This window comes from Symphalangus syndactylus, chromosome 8 (assembly GCF_028878055.3).
Source record: "Symphalangus syndactylus isolate Jambi chromosome 8, NHGRI_mSymSyn1-v2.1_pri, whole genome shotgun sequence".
Taxonomy (NCBI): domain Eukaryota; kingdom Metazoa; phylum Chordata; class Mammalia; order Primates; family Hylobatidae; genus Symphalangus; species Symphalangus syndactylus.
In genome coordinates, this window is record NC_072430.2 from 52,432,263 (window position 1) to 52,448,930 (window position 16,668).

At 55.2% G+C, this 16,668-nt stretch overlaps 1 protein-coding gene across 4 annotated transcripts in view; it reads right to left on the bottom strand.

The window, feature by feature from the left end:
* Positions 1–658: 658 nt before the first annotated feature.
* PLEKHG3 (pleckstrin homology and RhoGEF domain containing G3) overlaps positions 659–16,668 on the bottom strand; it is a 42,572-nt gene continuing 26,562 nt past the window's right edge. For 2 of the 4 annotated variants that reach the window (XM_055289105.2, XM_055289104.2), the window contains exons 3-18: positions 15,833–15,930; positions 14,625–14,694; positions 14,249–14,295; positions 13,988–14,138; positions 13,768–13,899; positions 13,394–13,576; positions 13,131–13,223; positions 12,756–12,842; positions 12,477–12,510; positions 12,036–12,134; positions 8,089–8,127; positions 7,616–7,635; positions 6,783–7,133; positions 6,152–6,265; positions 2,548–3,964; positions 659–2,022 (exon numbers count right to left, since the gene is read on the bottom strand). In XM_055289105.2, coding sequence (XP_055145080.1) covers positions 1,301–2,022; positions 2,548–3,964; positions 6,152–6,265; positions 6,783–7,133; positions 7,616–7,635; positions 8,089–8,127; positions 12,036–12,134; positions 12,477–12,510; positions 12,756–12,842; positions 13,131–13,223; positions 13,394–13,576; positions 13,768–13,899; positions 13,988–14,138; positions 14,249–14,295; positions 14,625–14,694; positions 15,833–15,930 — 3,657 coding nt within the window. In that variant the 3' untranslated portion in view covers positions 659–1,300. The remainder of the gene's footprint in view (positions 2,023–2,547; positions 3,965–6,151; positions 6,266–6,782; positions 7,134–7,615; positions 7,636–8,088; positions 8,128–12,035; positions 12,135–12,476; positions 12,511–12,755; positions 12,843–13,130; positions 13,224–13,393; positions 13,577–13,767; positions 13,900–13,987; positions 14,139–14,248; positions 14,296–14,624; positions 14,695–15,832; positions 15,931–16,668) is intronic. The other 2 variants (XM_055289107.2, XM_055289106.2) reach the window with 1 other exon arrangement.

A 16,668-nucleotide genomic window follows, 5' to 3' on the forward strand; every position in this document is an offset into this window, starting at 1 on the left:
TGAGACCAGCCTGGTCAACATGGCGAAACTCCGTCTCTACTAAAAATACAAAAATTAGCTGGGTGTAGTGGCTTGTGCCTATAGTCCCAGCGACTCGGGAGGCTGAGACACGAGAATTGCTTGAACCTGGGAGGTGGAGGTTGCAGTAAGCCAAGATCACGCCATTGCACTCCAGCCTGGGTGACAGAATGAGACTCTGTCTCAAAAAAAAAAAAAAAAAAAAAGAACCCTTGCCTTCTAGGATGTTTCCTGGGGACCAGAGAGAAACGCAAAAGGAACCAGAACCAGATACTGGGAACGTCTGCTTATGAGAAAAACGGTCTATCCACCTCACCACCTCCCTTCTTTTAGTCCAACTCTGGTCCTTGGGGAAAACTGCAAAAGGCTGGCATGCGGGACCCCCCACCCTAGACAGGACAGCAGGCTGCTGCTAGACAGAGAAGCCCATGGGAGTCTAGCCAGCAGAGAGAAAGCTCCCACCCTCACATCCTCCTGCCCCACCTCCCCCACCAGTACCCGGGTGCCTTACGTTTCATGAGCCCAGGTGATGACTGAGTGTGGAAGGAACGACCTCCATGTCTCCATCTCCCTAAGACATCCCTGGCCCATGAATAACCTTCTCTACACCAGCCAAGCCCAGGAAGGAGTTCACACATAGTGGGTTGGTCAGCAGTGGTTATTGCACCATTGGCAAATAATGAAATGTGTGTACATCAGCGACAACCACAGGGTCAGCACAACAACCCTCAAAAGTACCTGAACTGAATCCACTTCATTCTTGACAGGAGGGGAATAAACAGGGGCCACACACTCACGCATGCGCACATCATACCACAGAATGGAAAGCAATAAATTATTGGCTTCATTCCCGCCTGGACCCTAAGAAAAGGCACCGTTACAGAACAAAGCCTCTCCAGGCCACTGCCTGAGTCTCCTGGGGGTGGGCTCCTCTGTCTGGCTGTGGCCGTAGCCAGCCAGCGCTGGAGGCCTGAGCAGAGCTTGCTCTCTCTGGGAAGAAGTGAGCTTAAATATTTGGCTTCTTACCAGAGAACAACTATTTACAAGGGAAGCAGCCACACCGGTCTCACAGGTGAGTGGGAAGTTGTCTCGAGCCCCAGTGGATGGCACAGGCAGGAGGCCCCTGCACATGGGAGCATCCTTCCTGAAGGGCAGAGGGGATGCACTTTCTGCCCACCCGAGGGCCCTGGGCAGGGGCTCCATGAGCCCAGGCTTGAGGGGAAGGATGCCCAGGTTCTTCCCCAACCTCCAACATGACTCCTCCCTCCCCCAGGAGTCAGCATCAACCGACAGAGTTCAAGGCCTGGAACTTCTCTCTAAGGTTTCTCACTCTGCCCTGCTGGCTCAGGTCTGCTGAGTCCCTGGGACCCTCTTCCTTTGGCTGGCACTCTGCAGACTGCTGGAAGTCCTGGACCTGCCCCAGCAGGGCCACTGGCGAGCTTGGTCCCTGGCCACTGCTCTCCTCCAGCCCTGCAGTGGGGCTGGGAAGGGGTCCCTTCTCCATGACAATCACCCGCCGGTTGTCCTCCAGGGTGAGGTCTGCAGTGACATACAGGGTCTCACCTCCGTCCGGCTTGCTCTGGGGCAGAGGCCCAGGGGATCGGGCAGCCTCTCCGCCTCCCCGGCCCCTCTTGGTGCTCAGGCTGCGGCAGCGGCCCACCCTGCCCGACAGAGGTGGCTCTACCATGTTCTCTGGCACCGAGTGGCTCCTGTTGACGGGTGGGCCACGGGGCCGGCCACCCCCTGCTCGGCGTGCCTCATCGCGGGAGGCATACTTGGAGCAGAGCTCGCGGACGTCGGGCCAGCTGAAGGTCTCTGTGGGGCTGAGGGGGCTCCGGGCGGAGGGCCGGCCCCCAGGCGAGGTGATCCTCTGGCTGACAGCAGACGGGTTGAAGGAGAAACGCTGTGGTGACATCTCCCCAGCCGAGGAGGGCTTGGGAGGGCTGTGCTCCTGGGCCATCAGCTGCTCATAGTCGGATAGAGACAGCACCGGCTTCCTCTTACCTGTGAGGAGAGAGCAAGCTGCCTGAAGCATGGGGCAGGAGGGCAGAGCTGCAAGGGGGTGCTCTGAGCAGGCCCCAACTCACTTTCCAGGCAAGGCTGGTTGTTGGGGTTTTAGGTGTGATGGGAGAAATCTCACTTACCATCCACAGCCCCTTTCGTGAAGGGCCATGGGAAGAATGAAGAAAAGGCAGTGGAAAGGGGTCAGGAGTCAAAGGAAGAGGGGAGAGCTTCTGCTCCCATCCTTCTAAAGGAGGGGCCTGGGGCCATGCTTCCTCCAGAAGCCTCTGCTGGATGGGAAGGGCCAGCGCAGAGGGCATCAAAAGGGCTTAACCAGGAGAGCAAGCTTGGCCTCAGAGCACTGGACTGGCTGCCAGGGCTCACCCTGTGCCCTTAGTGCCCAGGGTCCAGCTTCTCCCTTTGGTAGAGCCTCCTTAGAGGTCACTTTCCCCGAGGAGCCAAGTGGCTCCTTATTGGCTCTTCAATCCCTAGACTTGGGGAAGGGCCCACTTGCCGCTCCTGTCATACCTTTGCCACCTAATGGCTCTCCAGCCTCGTCCTGTAGACAGGGCACAGTGGGGCTCTTCCCATCCCTCTCAGGGGCCGCCTTTTCCCACTGCAGTGGTGGCCTGGCCATCACTGGCTTGTTGCTCTTGATCCGGAGGCTGTACTGGCGGGCCAGCTGGTAGACCTTGTTCTTGACGCGCTCGCTCACGTGGCTGTCCATTACGTGGGAGAGCTGCACGATGCGGGGGTGCAGTGGGGCCACCAGCTCCCCCTGGGTACTGCTGCTCAGCTCCTTCACCAGCTCTTTCAGCTCCCAGGCCAGGTGGGCCGGGCTGCGCCCCTCAGTGGGAGAGGAGCTTTCCGGGGAGGCAGTGGCCGACTCCTCTGTGATGGCTCCCAGCTCATGCTCCTCCAGGATGAAGAGTGGCTCATGCAGGTCGAAGCCATTGGCCTGGCCCTGGCCTGGCCCCTTCCCAGGGCTCCCCCCGGAAGACTCCATTCCCTCCCAGATCTTCACAATTTCTGAAGACGGGCGGAATTCAGCATCTGAGATGGGAGGTGGGTCCCCTTTGCCCACATGGCTTGGTCCTGGGAGCTCAAACAGGGCCCACGAAGTCGGCCGGGAGCCCACCTGTCTCTTGCGCCCCACTGGAGGTACTGGCTCTGGGTCTGGCCGGGGAAGGCTGTTGAACCTGGAGACGGAGTTTCTTACCAGTCCTTTGGGGATGTAGGAGAGGCTCTCCCGGCGACGGACGCTGAAGCCTGCATCGTGGTGTTCTGCGTTTTCATAATAGTTCTTAATCTTGTCTAGCAACAGCCGGTCTCGGGAGGAGAGCGCTGATTCCTTCTTGCAGGAAGACCAGTCGGGCTCTACTGGGCAGCCTGGGCTTGGGGGCTCCATCCCATTGACAGAAGGGCTGTTCTCTGTGGCCACCCCCACACTGATGTCCACTTCTGGGGAGAGCTGACAGCTGAAGGAGTCTGTGGCACTGCCATGCCGGGCCAGGCCCTTCTCGCTGCCCTCCAGGCTGAGCACGCTGCTGCTCCGGCTGACCAGCCGCGGGCTTCCAAAGCCACTGGACTTGCCGTCCTCCTGTGCCACACTGCTCCGCCGAGAGAAGCTGCTGACAAATCGCTCCGCAATGACACTGGCCTGGTCCAGCACGGAGGATGGCAGAAGGCTCTCAGGCTCCTGGGTGGCACCCCCCATTTCTTCTTCCTCCTCACTGCTCAGGGCCTTAAGGTCCTCAGTGCTCTCAGCCGCCACGTAGTCCACCATGTCACCCGGGGGGTCCATCCCCAGAAGGCCCTGGTGGGCATCAAGCTGTGTCTCCAGGACTTCTGGAGATTCTGTGTCTGAAGGCATCTCCTCGGCATTGGGCCCTTCCACAGCAGCAAATACCTCTTGCTCGCTCCCAGCCTCAGGGTCCGGCTCCACCTGAAACATAGCAGAAAAGGCTCACATGAGTAAAAAGCCTCCTTCATGAGACCCAGGGAACAAGGAGACAGCATGGCCTGCTCAAGGCCCAATGACAGGGACCTGCAGTTTAGGACCCAAGGCAATCAGAATGAGCACGACTTAGGAGTAGGTGATGCGTCCTTAGAGGAACATGACTGTGTCCTTTAGTCACCCTACAGCGGGGGTGCTGGGCCCATGTCCTCAAAACCAAGGAAAACAGTAAGAATGCAAATGGGACAGGATGGCAACACCTTGATGGCAGCCATCCTAGGAACTACAGGGACAAGGTGGGAACACACAACAGTGGGTTGGGGATGGCCCCAGGTTCCCAAGGGCTGGTTCTCACAGCGTCATGGAACCAGCATGGCTGATGGTGAGGCAGCTCCCCAAAGCCCTAGAGGCTCCTCACTTGGAGGTTCTAGGGTTCAAACGCAGACCCGCGCAACATGAGAGGCCATTTCATTTTCCTCAGGGGACAGGACCTCCCATGTGGATTAGGGTCTAGAGAGCAACACAGCCACATGCTAGAATCCCGTCAGAGAATGAGGACCAGGAATGTGGCTCCTCCCAGCACAACAGCATATGCCAACTGCATATACCCAGGAAATGGGCAAGGAAGAAAGCAAACTTGAAAATTCCCTCTTGACCACCTTGAAGGTAATTTGAACCACAAAACTGCTGACATACGCAGCTTTCCAGAGCGGTCTTTAGGGAGATAAGAGCAAACACTAAATTCTAAGATCAGACATAATTCCTTCTGTTCTAGTTCAGAATCTGCAGAGCAAGACCCATGATCTAGACTTGCACTGTTCAACAAGGGAGCCACCAGCCACTGTGGCTTTCTGAGCATCTGAAATGGGGTTAGGCCAAATGGAAACCTGCTCTTGGGATAAAATACACACCAGATTGCAAAGATTCTGTATAAAAAAAGGGGATAAAACATATCAGTAACTTTTTATGTTGATTACATGTTAGAATAATACTCTGTATACATTGGGTTAAATAAAATATACTACTAAAATTAATTTCATCTGCTTCTTTTAAACTTTGTAATGGGTGGTTCTCATTGTATTATTATTGGACACCCCCATTTGCTCTACTCTGAATGTCTGTGTATCTCTAAAATTGCCATGTGGAGGCTAACACCCAGTGTGATGGGAATGAGAAGGGGGGCATTTGGGAAATTAGGTCATGAGGGCTCCATCCTCATGAATGGGGTCAGATCCCTTACCAACGAGGCTCAAGGGAGCTTCCTTGCCCCTTTGCCATGTGAGGATACAGCAAGAAGCCACCATCTACGAAGCAGAGGGCGAGCCCTCACCAGGGTCTGCTGGCATCTTGACCTTAGAATTTCCAGCCTCCAAAACTGTAAGGTATTTTGCAGCAGTAAGGGATTACTGCAGCAGTAAGGGATTCTGTTACAGCAGCTCAAGCTAAGACATCATGCTACATTCCTATCCACTATCATCCAGGCTTCTCAGTCCTGGCTGTGGGGTCCAACATGGGGTCCAGGCCATAGCTCACGATCTTTCCCTTATAACTTTGGGAAAGTAAAGGATGCTGCTTCCCACAACCCACAGACAGCATAGGGCAGCACGAGGAGGAGAGTGGGCCTCTGAGTCCCAGACCCAGGTCTGACCTCAGCCCCGCCCCTCAGAAGCTGCTCAGTGTTAGGCACATCATCAACCACTCAGAGCCCTTTTCCTTCTAGAGCTGTTGTGGGAAGAGAAGGAAGAAATAGCACATCAGTTACAGACGAGGTGTCCAACAGATATCAGTTCTCTACCCTTTGCCCAGGTGACCACAGGTGTGATTTCAATGTCTGGCATGCTGGCAGGGACAGGGCCTTATAACCCATAGAAGGTGGCCTAACCAAGGCAGCCTAATACCTGGTTCATTTCCACTAGCTGTGTGCCCTTGACATGGGACTACATCTGCCCAAAGGGGAGCCTTTTTCTAATTCACAGAAAGGGGTGGTCTGCTCACCAAACCATATACTCTAGGCCAAACAGGCTTCATGCAGGGCTGAGAGTCCTGGGAGGTGAGGAATCTCTGTTCCCATGGGCCCAGTGGGAGAGCCTATGCCTGAAAGCCCTATTTGCAGACTTGAAAATCTGGACTCCCAAGTTCTTCCTACTATCCCCATCCCACCTGCTGGTCGCTCACCTCTGGCAGGGAAGAAATGGACTCGAAGCTCATGCGCTTCTCAGTACCGGTTGGAGACCGGCCACTGGGCCTTCTGCTGCTCCTGGAGCTTTCAGACTCCCTGCGCCCCTTTCCCTGCAGAGGTAGAGGTCAGTCATCAACTCCAAGACAACTGGAAGCTGATCCCTTCTGCATCCCAACACGGGCAGCGCCTCCCACGCCCCAAGGGGCTGGGCTGAGCTGAGACCCAGTCTTGGACCTGAGCCATTCCAGAGCCAACCTGAACTGCCAGGCCTGGGGCTGCAGAAAGCCTTGTCAGGCATGCAGCTTCAAAAAACCTCAGCCCACTTTTCTGTCCCTCCAAAGTGGACTTGACCTTTCCAGCCCCACTGTGTGCTAGCTTCTCCCTGCCCCCACCGCCCCACCCCACTTGTCATGCTTGTTGGGCGTTATATTGATTAGTGCCCAGTACTGGAACAGAGCATGCCAGGGGCTCACCAGGGTGTGACAGCGAGCGAGGGTGTTAAGTGCTGAAGGGAGGAGTAAAACCAGGGCAGGGTGGGGTGAGGAGGGCAGCAGAGAGGGCCCTCGGGTGGGCATGCACATCCCAGGGAGCATGCAAGGAGGAGGGGAGATTGAAGAGACACCTCACCATAGCGCCCCGGGAGAAAAGTAAAGCGTTGGCCCGATAGTGCCAGCAGTGGAGGGCGGCCAGCAGGGAGCTGGCAAAGTCGGCTACCTGCTCCGCCACCGCCAGGCTCTCCTCCTGCTCCTCCTCCTCCTCCTCTGAGCCTGGGGGCTCCGGCCCAGCCCCCTCCTCGTTGCCTTCATGCCCTGTCAGGTCCTCCAGAGAGACCTGAAAGGCCTGCTCTTCCTCCTCCTCCTCCTCCTCCACCACCTCCTCCTCTTCCTCCTCCTGGGTAGCCCCTTCAGCCTCTGGCTGCAGGCCCCGAATACGGGAGGGCTGCCCAAAGTCCAGGAGGGTTCCAGCACTGCCTGCATGCTGTTCAGAGCACAAGACCCCCTCGTGACCAGCCTCTTGGGCAACCTCCCGTCCTCCTGCAGGCAGCTGCGGGTGGGGAGCCTTCACACAGAAAGCCACACCTAGATGCCCAACTCAGGTCTCCACTGGGGTCCAGGGAGAGGCGGGTGTTCTCATGGTGGAAAGGCTGGGACCTGGTCAAAAATTCAGAACCCAAACAGGCCTGCCTGTCTACCCTAGAGAGAGGGAAATCTGAGCAGGTCCACACTGGGCAGGCCCCCAGCAGGGTGCTGTTCTAGGAAGAGGGTGCAGAAGGGCCCCCAGGGCAAGGCCCATGTCTTATTCATCTCTGTGGCCCTATGCCACACAGCCTGGTACACAGTGGGTGCTTAGTAGGCATTTGTTGAATGAATGAAGACAATGAGGGCTGAAGGGGCTGGGGGCTGACCTGGGCAGTCCCACCCTCCTCTGTCAGCCAGTCCCCTCCTCCCACTGGCCTTTACCTTCATTCCTGCTGCTCGGGCTGCAGACGTCACCACCGGGTCCCCCAGCACACGGGCGAGGGGCAGGGGAGGGGAAGAGATCAGTAAGCAGGAAAAAGACCTCTGGACAGCCCTCTGGGGAAGGCCTCACTGGGGGCTCCTGCTCCCAGAATCCTCACCTAGTCTCCTGGGCTTTCAAAAGAATGACTGACAGAGCAGGGGCCCAGGGGCCACAGAGCAGCACAGGTCTGTGCCTGTTGCTCGGCTCTCATTGTTTCCGGAGGAAAGGGCATGAGGCCTGTGCATGGGGGAGAGCTCCAGCCCCTCTCCTCAGCCAGCCAGGGGCGAGGCCCTCTTCCAGGGGGGAATGGAGGCAGAGTTCCCTCTACACTATTCTGACAATCCCCCACCCTCAGGTCACACCCCAGGTTGTCGGCTGCTTCCCCTCCTCCTCCCCCGCTCACTGGGAATGGCTGGCCACCTCACACACTCACCTTTCTCGTTGAGTTGCCTGAGCAGGTGTTTGGTTGGCTCTGAGGAGGAAAGCATGAGCAGAGTCAGCGCGGGCCAGGAAACTGCTGTGCCTGGCTGGGTCCCAAGCTCACAGCGCCACCGGCCCATCACCAGCTCAAAGTCCACTCTGGCTTGGCCCCCTGCAGTCATAGGCCCCAGGGAAGCTGCCTTCCACAGTGTCGCTGAGCCCCCTTGCACCTACGGACAGGGAGGCGGGCCCATCCATCTCCAGGACCCCCACTGTGACTACCAGCCCTGCTGGAGCAGTACCACCCATGATGCAATGCATTAGCGCACCTGGCCCAGGGCCCTCGCGCAGGAGCCATAGGGAGGGGACTGAGTTCCATGCTGCCCCCTTCAGACCAACTAGCAACATCTCCAGAGGTCCCTGGCTCCACCTCAAGCCCCTTGCGTCCCTGGCAATGAGCATATCAGCGCATCAGCTACACCAGCTGCCAAGCCCCTCACAGCATCCCAGCAGGAAAGCAGAGGTCGCACCCAACTTTCTACGGCCCTTAAGGCCTGGCATCACGAAGCCTCGCTGCCCACTGGGGAGAGTTGCCCGGCTGTACGGAGAGTGACCAGGCTCTGGGGACAGGATACAAAACACATCCATTAGGCCAATGGTGTCATCACCTTGTACCCCAGCCTTTTTGGGGATACACCTGAGACTGGAGGGCAGGAATAAGAGGACCTTGTCTCAAGCTCCAGTTCTAAAGAACCTCGGCCTTCGCCTATCCATATCCTTGCCCAGCTGGCGATAAGTGGGAGGCTCAGGGATCGCAATGATTTGCTACACACCTGGAGTCAGAAGGAAAGTCTACCAAGGTATCTTGCTGTTCCTCAGCAGGCAGGCCTATTGAAGAACCTCTTTTCTGCTGACACACACAACATACATACACTATCCGTATCAATGTAAGTAAATTCCTAATTGTTTTTAAAGTGAAAAGTAGAAATGTTCTATTCTTTCATTTTAAAACTTATCAAGAATATTTAATAAGTGACACATAATTTAAACAATAGACCTTAATTATCAATAGAATATACTTGTCGGCTCATCTCAGCTCTCTGAGTGGGAAGCAGAAGCAGAAAAAACCTTAAGGAAGTCAGGGTGGATGGCTGAACCCAGGCAGTAAAGTGCCTGCATGTGGCCCAAGTCCCTCCCTAGTGACTTTCTTGATCTTTTTGTGTCTACAGTTCCCACAAGTTCAATAGATTGTTTTCTTTTTTTTTTTTTTTTTGCAACAAGGTCTCATCTGTCATCCAGGCTGGGTGGGTGCAGGGGCATGATATCCATTCACTGCAACCTCTGCCTTCCAGGCTCAAGTGATCCTCCCACCTCAGCCTCCAGAGTAACTAGGACTATAGGTGCACACCACCAGCCTAGCTAATTTTTTAATTTTGTAGCGACAAGGCCTCACTATGTTGTCCAGGCTGGTCTTGAACTCCTGGCCTCAAGTGATCCTCCCACCTCGTCCTCCCAACGTGCTAGGTTTACAGGAGTGAGCCACCACGCCTGGCCTGAACGATCGCTTTCTAACAGACAGGAGGGAAAGAAGGGCTACTACAGACAAACATGCTTAGACCGATGAGAACAAACACTTCAGTGTTACAGAAGAACCATGAAGAGGGGCACGACACGCCAAACGCAGGCTGTCTCTATGGCAACCCACAGCCTCTGGGCCCCTCAAGCATCTGGCAGTTCACACACCCTAAGTGATGCTGTAGCATTAACTCCAGAAAAGGAAAGGTTCAACGGTGGGCAGCACCTTCTGTTTTAAAAGGCTCCAGAGCACAAAACATGCTTTAGAAAGATGTCTATTTTAGCCGGGCGGGGTGGCTCATGCCTGTAATCCCAGCACTCTGGGAGGCCAAGGCGGGCGGATCACTTGAGGTCAGGAGTTCGAGACCAGCCTGACCAACATGGTGAAACCCTGTTTCTACTAAAAATACAAAAAAAAAAAAAAAAAACCCGGCTGGGCGTGGTGGTGCATGCCTGTAATCCCAGCTACTTGGGCAGCTGAGGCAGGAGAATCACTTGAACCCAGGAGGAAGAGGTTGCAGTGAGTACAGATGGTGCCACTGCACTGCACTCCAGCCTGGGCGACAGGGACAGAAGGAAGGAAGGGAGGGAGGGAGAGAGGGAGGGAGGCTGGCTGGCTATTTCATAACAGTTAAAACATATTTTGAATATTTTTTGAAAAAAAATCCAACTCTTAGTATTTACAGGCTAAAAATCTCAGCCATGTGGAAACTTCAGCTCTTTAAAATGGCTCATTTCCTGAGTGCCCTGGACACCTAAAGTTTGGGGGTTTTTTGTAACAGCTTTATTGAAATATAATTCACATAGAATTCACCTATTTAGAGTGTACAATTCAATGGCTTTAAGTATATTCAGAGTTGTACATCCATAGCTAAGGTTTCGATGCTAACGCTAGGATAGAGCTATCACTACCACCAACATTATCACTTGCTGAACACATCAATGGGCTAGAAGCTTCGAATTTTAAGGTACGGCAAGTTGAGGAGGACAAGGAGAGAATTACAGGAGAAGAAAAAAGAGAAGAGAAAAGAAAGAGGGCTAGAGAGAAGAAAGCAACATCCTCATGTGGAGCTTTTAACTATAAAAACCATAAAACTTTTGCAAGCATAGCAAGGTGGCCTAGGGCTCAAGATCCACCCAGAGCAATACCAACAACATAAAACCACAAAAGCCTTCTATAAGCCACTGCTTCACCTTCTAGAAGGCTAACACCCACATGTCAATCCACACACATTCGGGGGACCCACAGGTCATCACCAATCAAAACCCAACACACTTGTGAACCCAAGCCAGGACACCGCTCTCAGTCACTTTAGAATCCTTCTCTCCCGGGGTCTTAAAGACAACTCTCACCCCAACTCCCACCTTGGGTATATGTTTGGCAGACACCTGGCTTAAGCCAGACCTGTCCTTGGGCCTCGCACTAAATAGCAACGAAAAAACCAATGTAGAAAACATACACACTCATCACCACGGAGTTAAGAATAAAAGCAAGGTTTTCTCTTTTCAAATAGACGATTCATTCCAATAATCCGAGCACACCCTAGCAAGTCCAGGAATGGAAGAAAACTCAAGAGAGGAAAATGGAACTTTTTCCTGAGACCCAAAGTAAATATTTCCTGTCTGGGTTTGGTGCCACTGAACTCGTTTTCCCCGGGTCCTGCTTCTGCTCGGTTGTTCCAGGACTGGGCTGGGGCCATCCGCGATGTCCAAGTGTCACTCTTGAATGACTTGGTGTTGGTATTCCCAAGAGGCAAAGGAGGGAGGGGGCTAAGAAGGGGTGCCAAGGCCCAAGTAAGCAAGTATTCCTAGGGCCTTGAAAAAGGTGGGCTGGACGGGTGCAGTGGCTCACACCTATAATCCCAGTACTTTGGGAGGCCGAGACGGGCGGATCACCTGAGGCCAGGAGTTCGAAACTAGCCTGGCCAACATATAGTGAAACCCCATCTCTACTAAAAAATACAAAAATTAGCTGGGTGTGGTGGTGCACGCTTGTAGTCCCAGCTACTTGGGAAGCTGAGGCAGGAGAATCGCTTGAACCCAGGAGGCAGAGGTTGCAGTGAGCCGAGATCGAACCACTGCACTCCAGCCTGGGCGACAGAGCAAGAGTCCATCTCTCAAAAAAAAAAAAAAAAAGAAAGAAAGAAAAAAGTAAGAAAAAGGTGGGCTCCAGACCTGGTAGGCAACGAGGGTCCAGGGGTACCTGGTGTGGGGAGCGCCAGCACACAGAGAGGATGAGCCCAGGTGTGTGTCCAGCCCCGCTCTAGCCTTTCCCAGGGTTTCTGCAGAGGTGAGTGCCACAGCCCTGGACACTGCCGCAGACGGTCCCCAGTCTGGGCAAGGGTGTGAGGGAGAGGCCTCTTGCCTCCACAGCCCTTCTCTTACCAGATTGCCGGCGCCCCTGGCGCACATGGGAGGACACCTCATCCTGGGAGGACCAAGCCTTCTTCAGCCGCTCTGGGCTGTAGCGGTATCGATTGGGATCTGCACCCAGGAGAGAGACGATCAAGCTTTTGATTCCCAGTTGGCCTTGGCCTACCCTAGACCCTGTCCATACCCAGCCAGACCTCTACACCCACCCAGCTCCAGGGCCAGGAGCCTCCAGAGCGCCCTCCATCTTCCAGCTGGGAGCTTCAGGCACCGAGAGTCCCACCACTCAGCAGGAGAGCATCCTTAATCATGTAGTTCACCCCCCAGCCCTTAACAGGAGGCCCCCGTCCTCCCTGCTCCTAGAATAAAATTATCAGGTAAAGCTTCCCCAGGATGCAGCCTGACCTAGCAATGTGCACAATTAGGGACAAAACAGGCAGAAAAGGGCACACTTACAATAGGAATCCATTTCCAAGATGGCTTCCTTGGCCTGAAGGGGAAGGAAATGCGCCTGGTTATTACCTTACCATGTGCCGGCCTTCCCTGCCCATAGGACCTACTGTTGCTGTACGAGGACACCCTGCAGTGCTGCACCAAGGCCCGGAGCATCTGCTGTACTGACACTCACTGTCCACTGGAGCCCAAATCCAGAAGGTGAGCCCCCAGTGGACCTTGCAGAGCTGGCTCAGAGGAGCATATTCTCCCTGCACCCAGTCAGGAGCTAGGGGAACTCACCTTCTGGGGAATGGTGGCATGGTGGTTCTCTAGGATGAGCCTCTTGATGTGGTGAGTCCAGTTCCGTTTCTCCTCCACTGTCTTGGCCTGGGAGGACCCAAGGGAAAGGGACCCAGGGGTTATCATTACAGGCCTGAAGCTGTCTAGCATGGACAGTGCTTCCACCCAGGGAGAAAAAGTGGGGCCATGCTGGGGCCTCTGTGAGGTTAACCTGACTCCTCACTTTGACCCTGAGAGGTACCTGCAATGATCCCTGCCTTACAGATGGAGACACTGGGGCTTGGGGCAGCTAGGTGAGCAGAGGAGCCAGGAGTCCCACGCACGTGTCCCCTGGGCATCTTGTTCCCTAGCCCCTGAGCCCCACCTTCCCCTCACCTGGATGCTGTACTGCTGCTTGCTGTGCTTGTAGTGGGTGACGGTGAAGCACAGGGAGTCTCTGGTGCTTTCGATCAGCATCAGGGAGGAGCACTAGGGGCAGAGGGAAAGGACAGTCAAGCACAAGGTTGACAGCCTGGGGAAGCAGGGAGGGTGATCTCAGAAGGGTGGTGCTGCAGCCCCAAGAAGCAGACAAGAAGGGGAGCCCAGATCCTTTGGGAAGGAGAGAAGATGGCGGAGGAGATGGGGCAGGGCCTGGTTACCGGGATGTTGCCCTTGTAGACAAAGTGATCGCCCCGCTTCTTGGTGATAAGCAGTGTTTTGTCAAAGAGGAAAAAGGTCCTTTCATTGCGCACGCGATGCACGCGGAACGTGCCCTCCAGGACAAGCTCCCCGTAGGTGGTCAGGTCGGGCCCCTTCCAGTTGATGAGGAGTGACTGAATCTCCTGCAGCAGAAGGGCCCCAACCCCTAGAGTCAGGCCACTGGGGCCTTAGGAGGCTCTGCAAACCGTGCCACAAAGGCTCCCCCAATGCCACTGCCCAGCTCATCCCAGCAGGGTGGCCACAGTCCCTCTTCCTAGCCGAAGCCTGGCCCACCCAGCCCTGCCCCTCCCCCAGCCTCCCAGCCCCAGAGCACCTGGAGCCGGACTGCGTGCTCATGCCTCCTCTTCATGTCGTTGATGTACCAGGCCACACAGGTCATGGTGTCAATGGCATCCTCCACCACCTCAAAGCCATCCTCTTCTTCATCAAAATGCTTGGCAATTTCCTGCACAGAAGATAGAGGCTTAGGTACCCCTGACTCAAAGGCCCTGCCCTCCCCAGGCCTCAGGTGCTTGGGAGGACCAAGGGGCTACCTGGAGCAGCAGGTGGTACTTGAGGATGCGCTGGACTGGCTTCAGCAGGTAGGAGCCCAAGGGCAGTGAGTGCTGTAGCAGCTCCTGCCGGTCCCGAAAGAATTTGGCCTGCTGCTTGTCCCGCATGCATTCCGTCAGGGCGGCCACGGAGCTGGGAGTGGGAGAAGGGCCAGTCACCACCTGAGGAAGGCCTGGATGAGGAAGTGGTGGGCTCTGGACTCACCAGATGGCTCTGCCTTCCCTCTCACCCCAATTACTCACTTGGGGTAATTGTTGCAATACTGGGTGTAGATATCAAACTCTTGGCTCTAAGAAGAGATCAAAAATGGTGATTTCAGGGAGATTCTCATTTGACTGTAAAGATGGTGGTACCAGATAGGCCCCTGGCCCCCAGAGCATCCTCTGTCCTCTGTTCCCAAATGCCTACAGAGCCATCTTTATACCTATTTGTCAAGGACACCCCATCCACCCAACAGCCCTGGCTCCCCTCAGAACACTCTTCTCATTCAAGACAGAGCACCCAGCACTTTCCCTGGAAAGGGATCCCCAGGACTCAGATGTCCTCTTATGCTGGCAGTTCTTGTCTCTCTGAGCTCTCAGCAAGGTAGGACAGAGGCAAGGGCCCAGCCCTTCTTACCCTTTCCACAAAGCAGCTGGCCACAGCCACGGGGTCACTATTGCAGCTGTCCAGGTCTCTGAGGAGCTGGCTGGGTGAGGGAAGAGCAGCCACTGTACCCTCTGCAGAGGACAATGCCCCTCACTGCCCCCTCCCCAACCTCCCGAACCCTGACTGACAGCCAGCCCTATTGCTTTGCTAAAGAACTGGGGCTTCTAGCCTCAGAGGGAGTCCTGCCCCAGGCAGCAACCACAGAAAGTATCCAGCACAAAGCAGCCACAAAGCAGGAAGTCAGGAGACCTACAGGCTCAGCAAGCGGGAGAGGAAGGGGGGACCCCCATACCCACCTCGGGAGGACACAGCTCCTCTGCAGGCAGAAGGAGTCAAACACACAAAAGCAGAGGATTAAAGGGTGAAAGAGAGAGAATGAGGACTAGCAAAGGAGCCAGGGCACCCAAGATGTGGGACATGGGGAGAGACAGGTGAGTCCTGGCACCCCTAGAAACACTGCTGCCTGCCTCCTCCCTCTATGCTCCTCCTCTTTTCCCAACCCCTCACCATTGGCCTAAGTCCTCCCTGCACCCTGCCCTCCCAGACTTCTCTAGCTTACACAGCCAGAGCTCCCTCTGCCCATCTTAAGGGGCCTGGGAAACGAATCTTGCTGTCCTAGCACCGCTGTTCCCTCAAGCCCTGCCCCTCCAGAGCAGTGCACTTTCCCTGGGGAGTCTGTGGCCCCAGGCAGCAGACCCATGCCCTTTGCCCTGACACAGCCCCTGGCCAGGCCTTATTTGGCTTCCCACATGAGTCTTGCCTCGGTTGTGCAATCCACTAATAGGTCAGATCATCTCCAGGGAGCCCTTGGGGTCAGTGGAAAGGAGGATAAGAAATTAAGAGATGTGCAAATGGAAAATGAAGATGAGAAGGATGGAGAAGCCACCCACAGGGAAGAGAATCAGTGTGCAAGGAAGGGCCCAGCAGCCCCCTGAGGGGGCACCGGCTCAGGCTGGACCCAATATGCACACACCCTCAAATTATCTCCCCGTCTGCCCTTGAGAGAAAGCACATCAGCCCAGGGCACAGAGATGGACCACCCTTCCCTGTCCTCAGAGATCAGGCCCCAGGCCCACATGTCACAGGCCCATGAGACCAGGGACATCCAGGGTTCCTCCCTAGGCCCTGAGGTGGGCCTCGCAGGCAGAACATGGTGAGTGTCAGGCCCATTCACACACCTGTTCAGTGCGTAGATGTTTTCTATGTTCCCAAAGAGGGCGCTGACCTGTTCTGGCTTCAGCAGCCCAGGTGTGTCAATGATCTTCAAGAGGTAGTCCTGCGTGGAGGGAGGTGGTCAGAACCTGGCCCCCGGCACAACCCTGCCCACTACCTTCCCTAGCCACACCTCGTTTCGGCCCTGCTGTGACACCACTTCACAGACATTGCCTACTGTGAGACAGCTTCTACCCCAAAATTCATGTCCACTTGGAACCCCAGAATGTGACTTTATTTGGAAATAAGGTCTTTGTGGATGCCATTAGGTAAGGATCTCAAGATGACTTCAGATAGGATTTAGGGTGGGCCCCAAATCCAGTGGCTGCTATCCTTATAAGAGGAGAGGGAGGACAAAGAGGGACACAAAGAAAAAGGTGACGGGAAGGTGCTGGGCCGCATCTCCAGGCCAACGATGTCAAAGACTGCCAGGACCCTGGAAGCTAGATGACAGGCATAGAACACCTACTCCCTCAGAGGCTTTGGAGGGAGCCAACCCAGCCAACACCTTGATTTTTGGACTTCTGGCCTCCTGAGCTGAGTGAGAATACATTTGCTGTTTTAAACCACTCAGTGTGTGCTCATTTGTTAAGGCAGCCCTAGGAAACTAATCCACGCCCCGAGCCAGTGGGGCAGAGGGCTTCCTCAGTGGAAGCTACACAGCTGCCCTTCCGTGCCCTTCACCTACAGTGGCCCTGCAAGGTAGGTGTTGCTTCGTCTTACAGAGAAGGAACCTGAGGCTCCACACGGCCAGGAAACAACAGGGCAGGGGATGCATGGGGCCAGGCCCAGAGCCCATGTC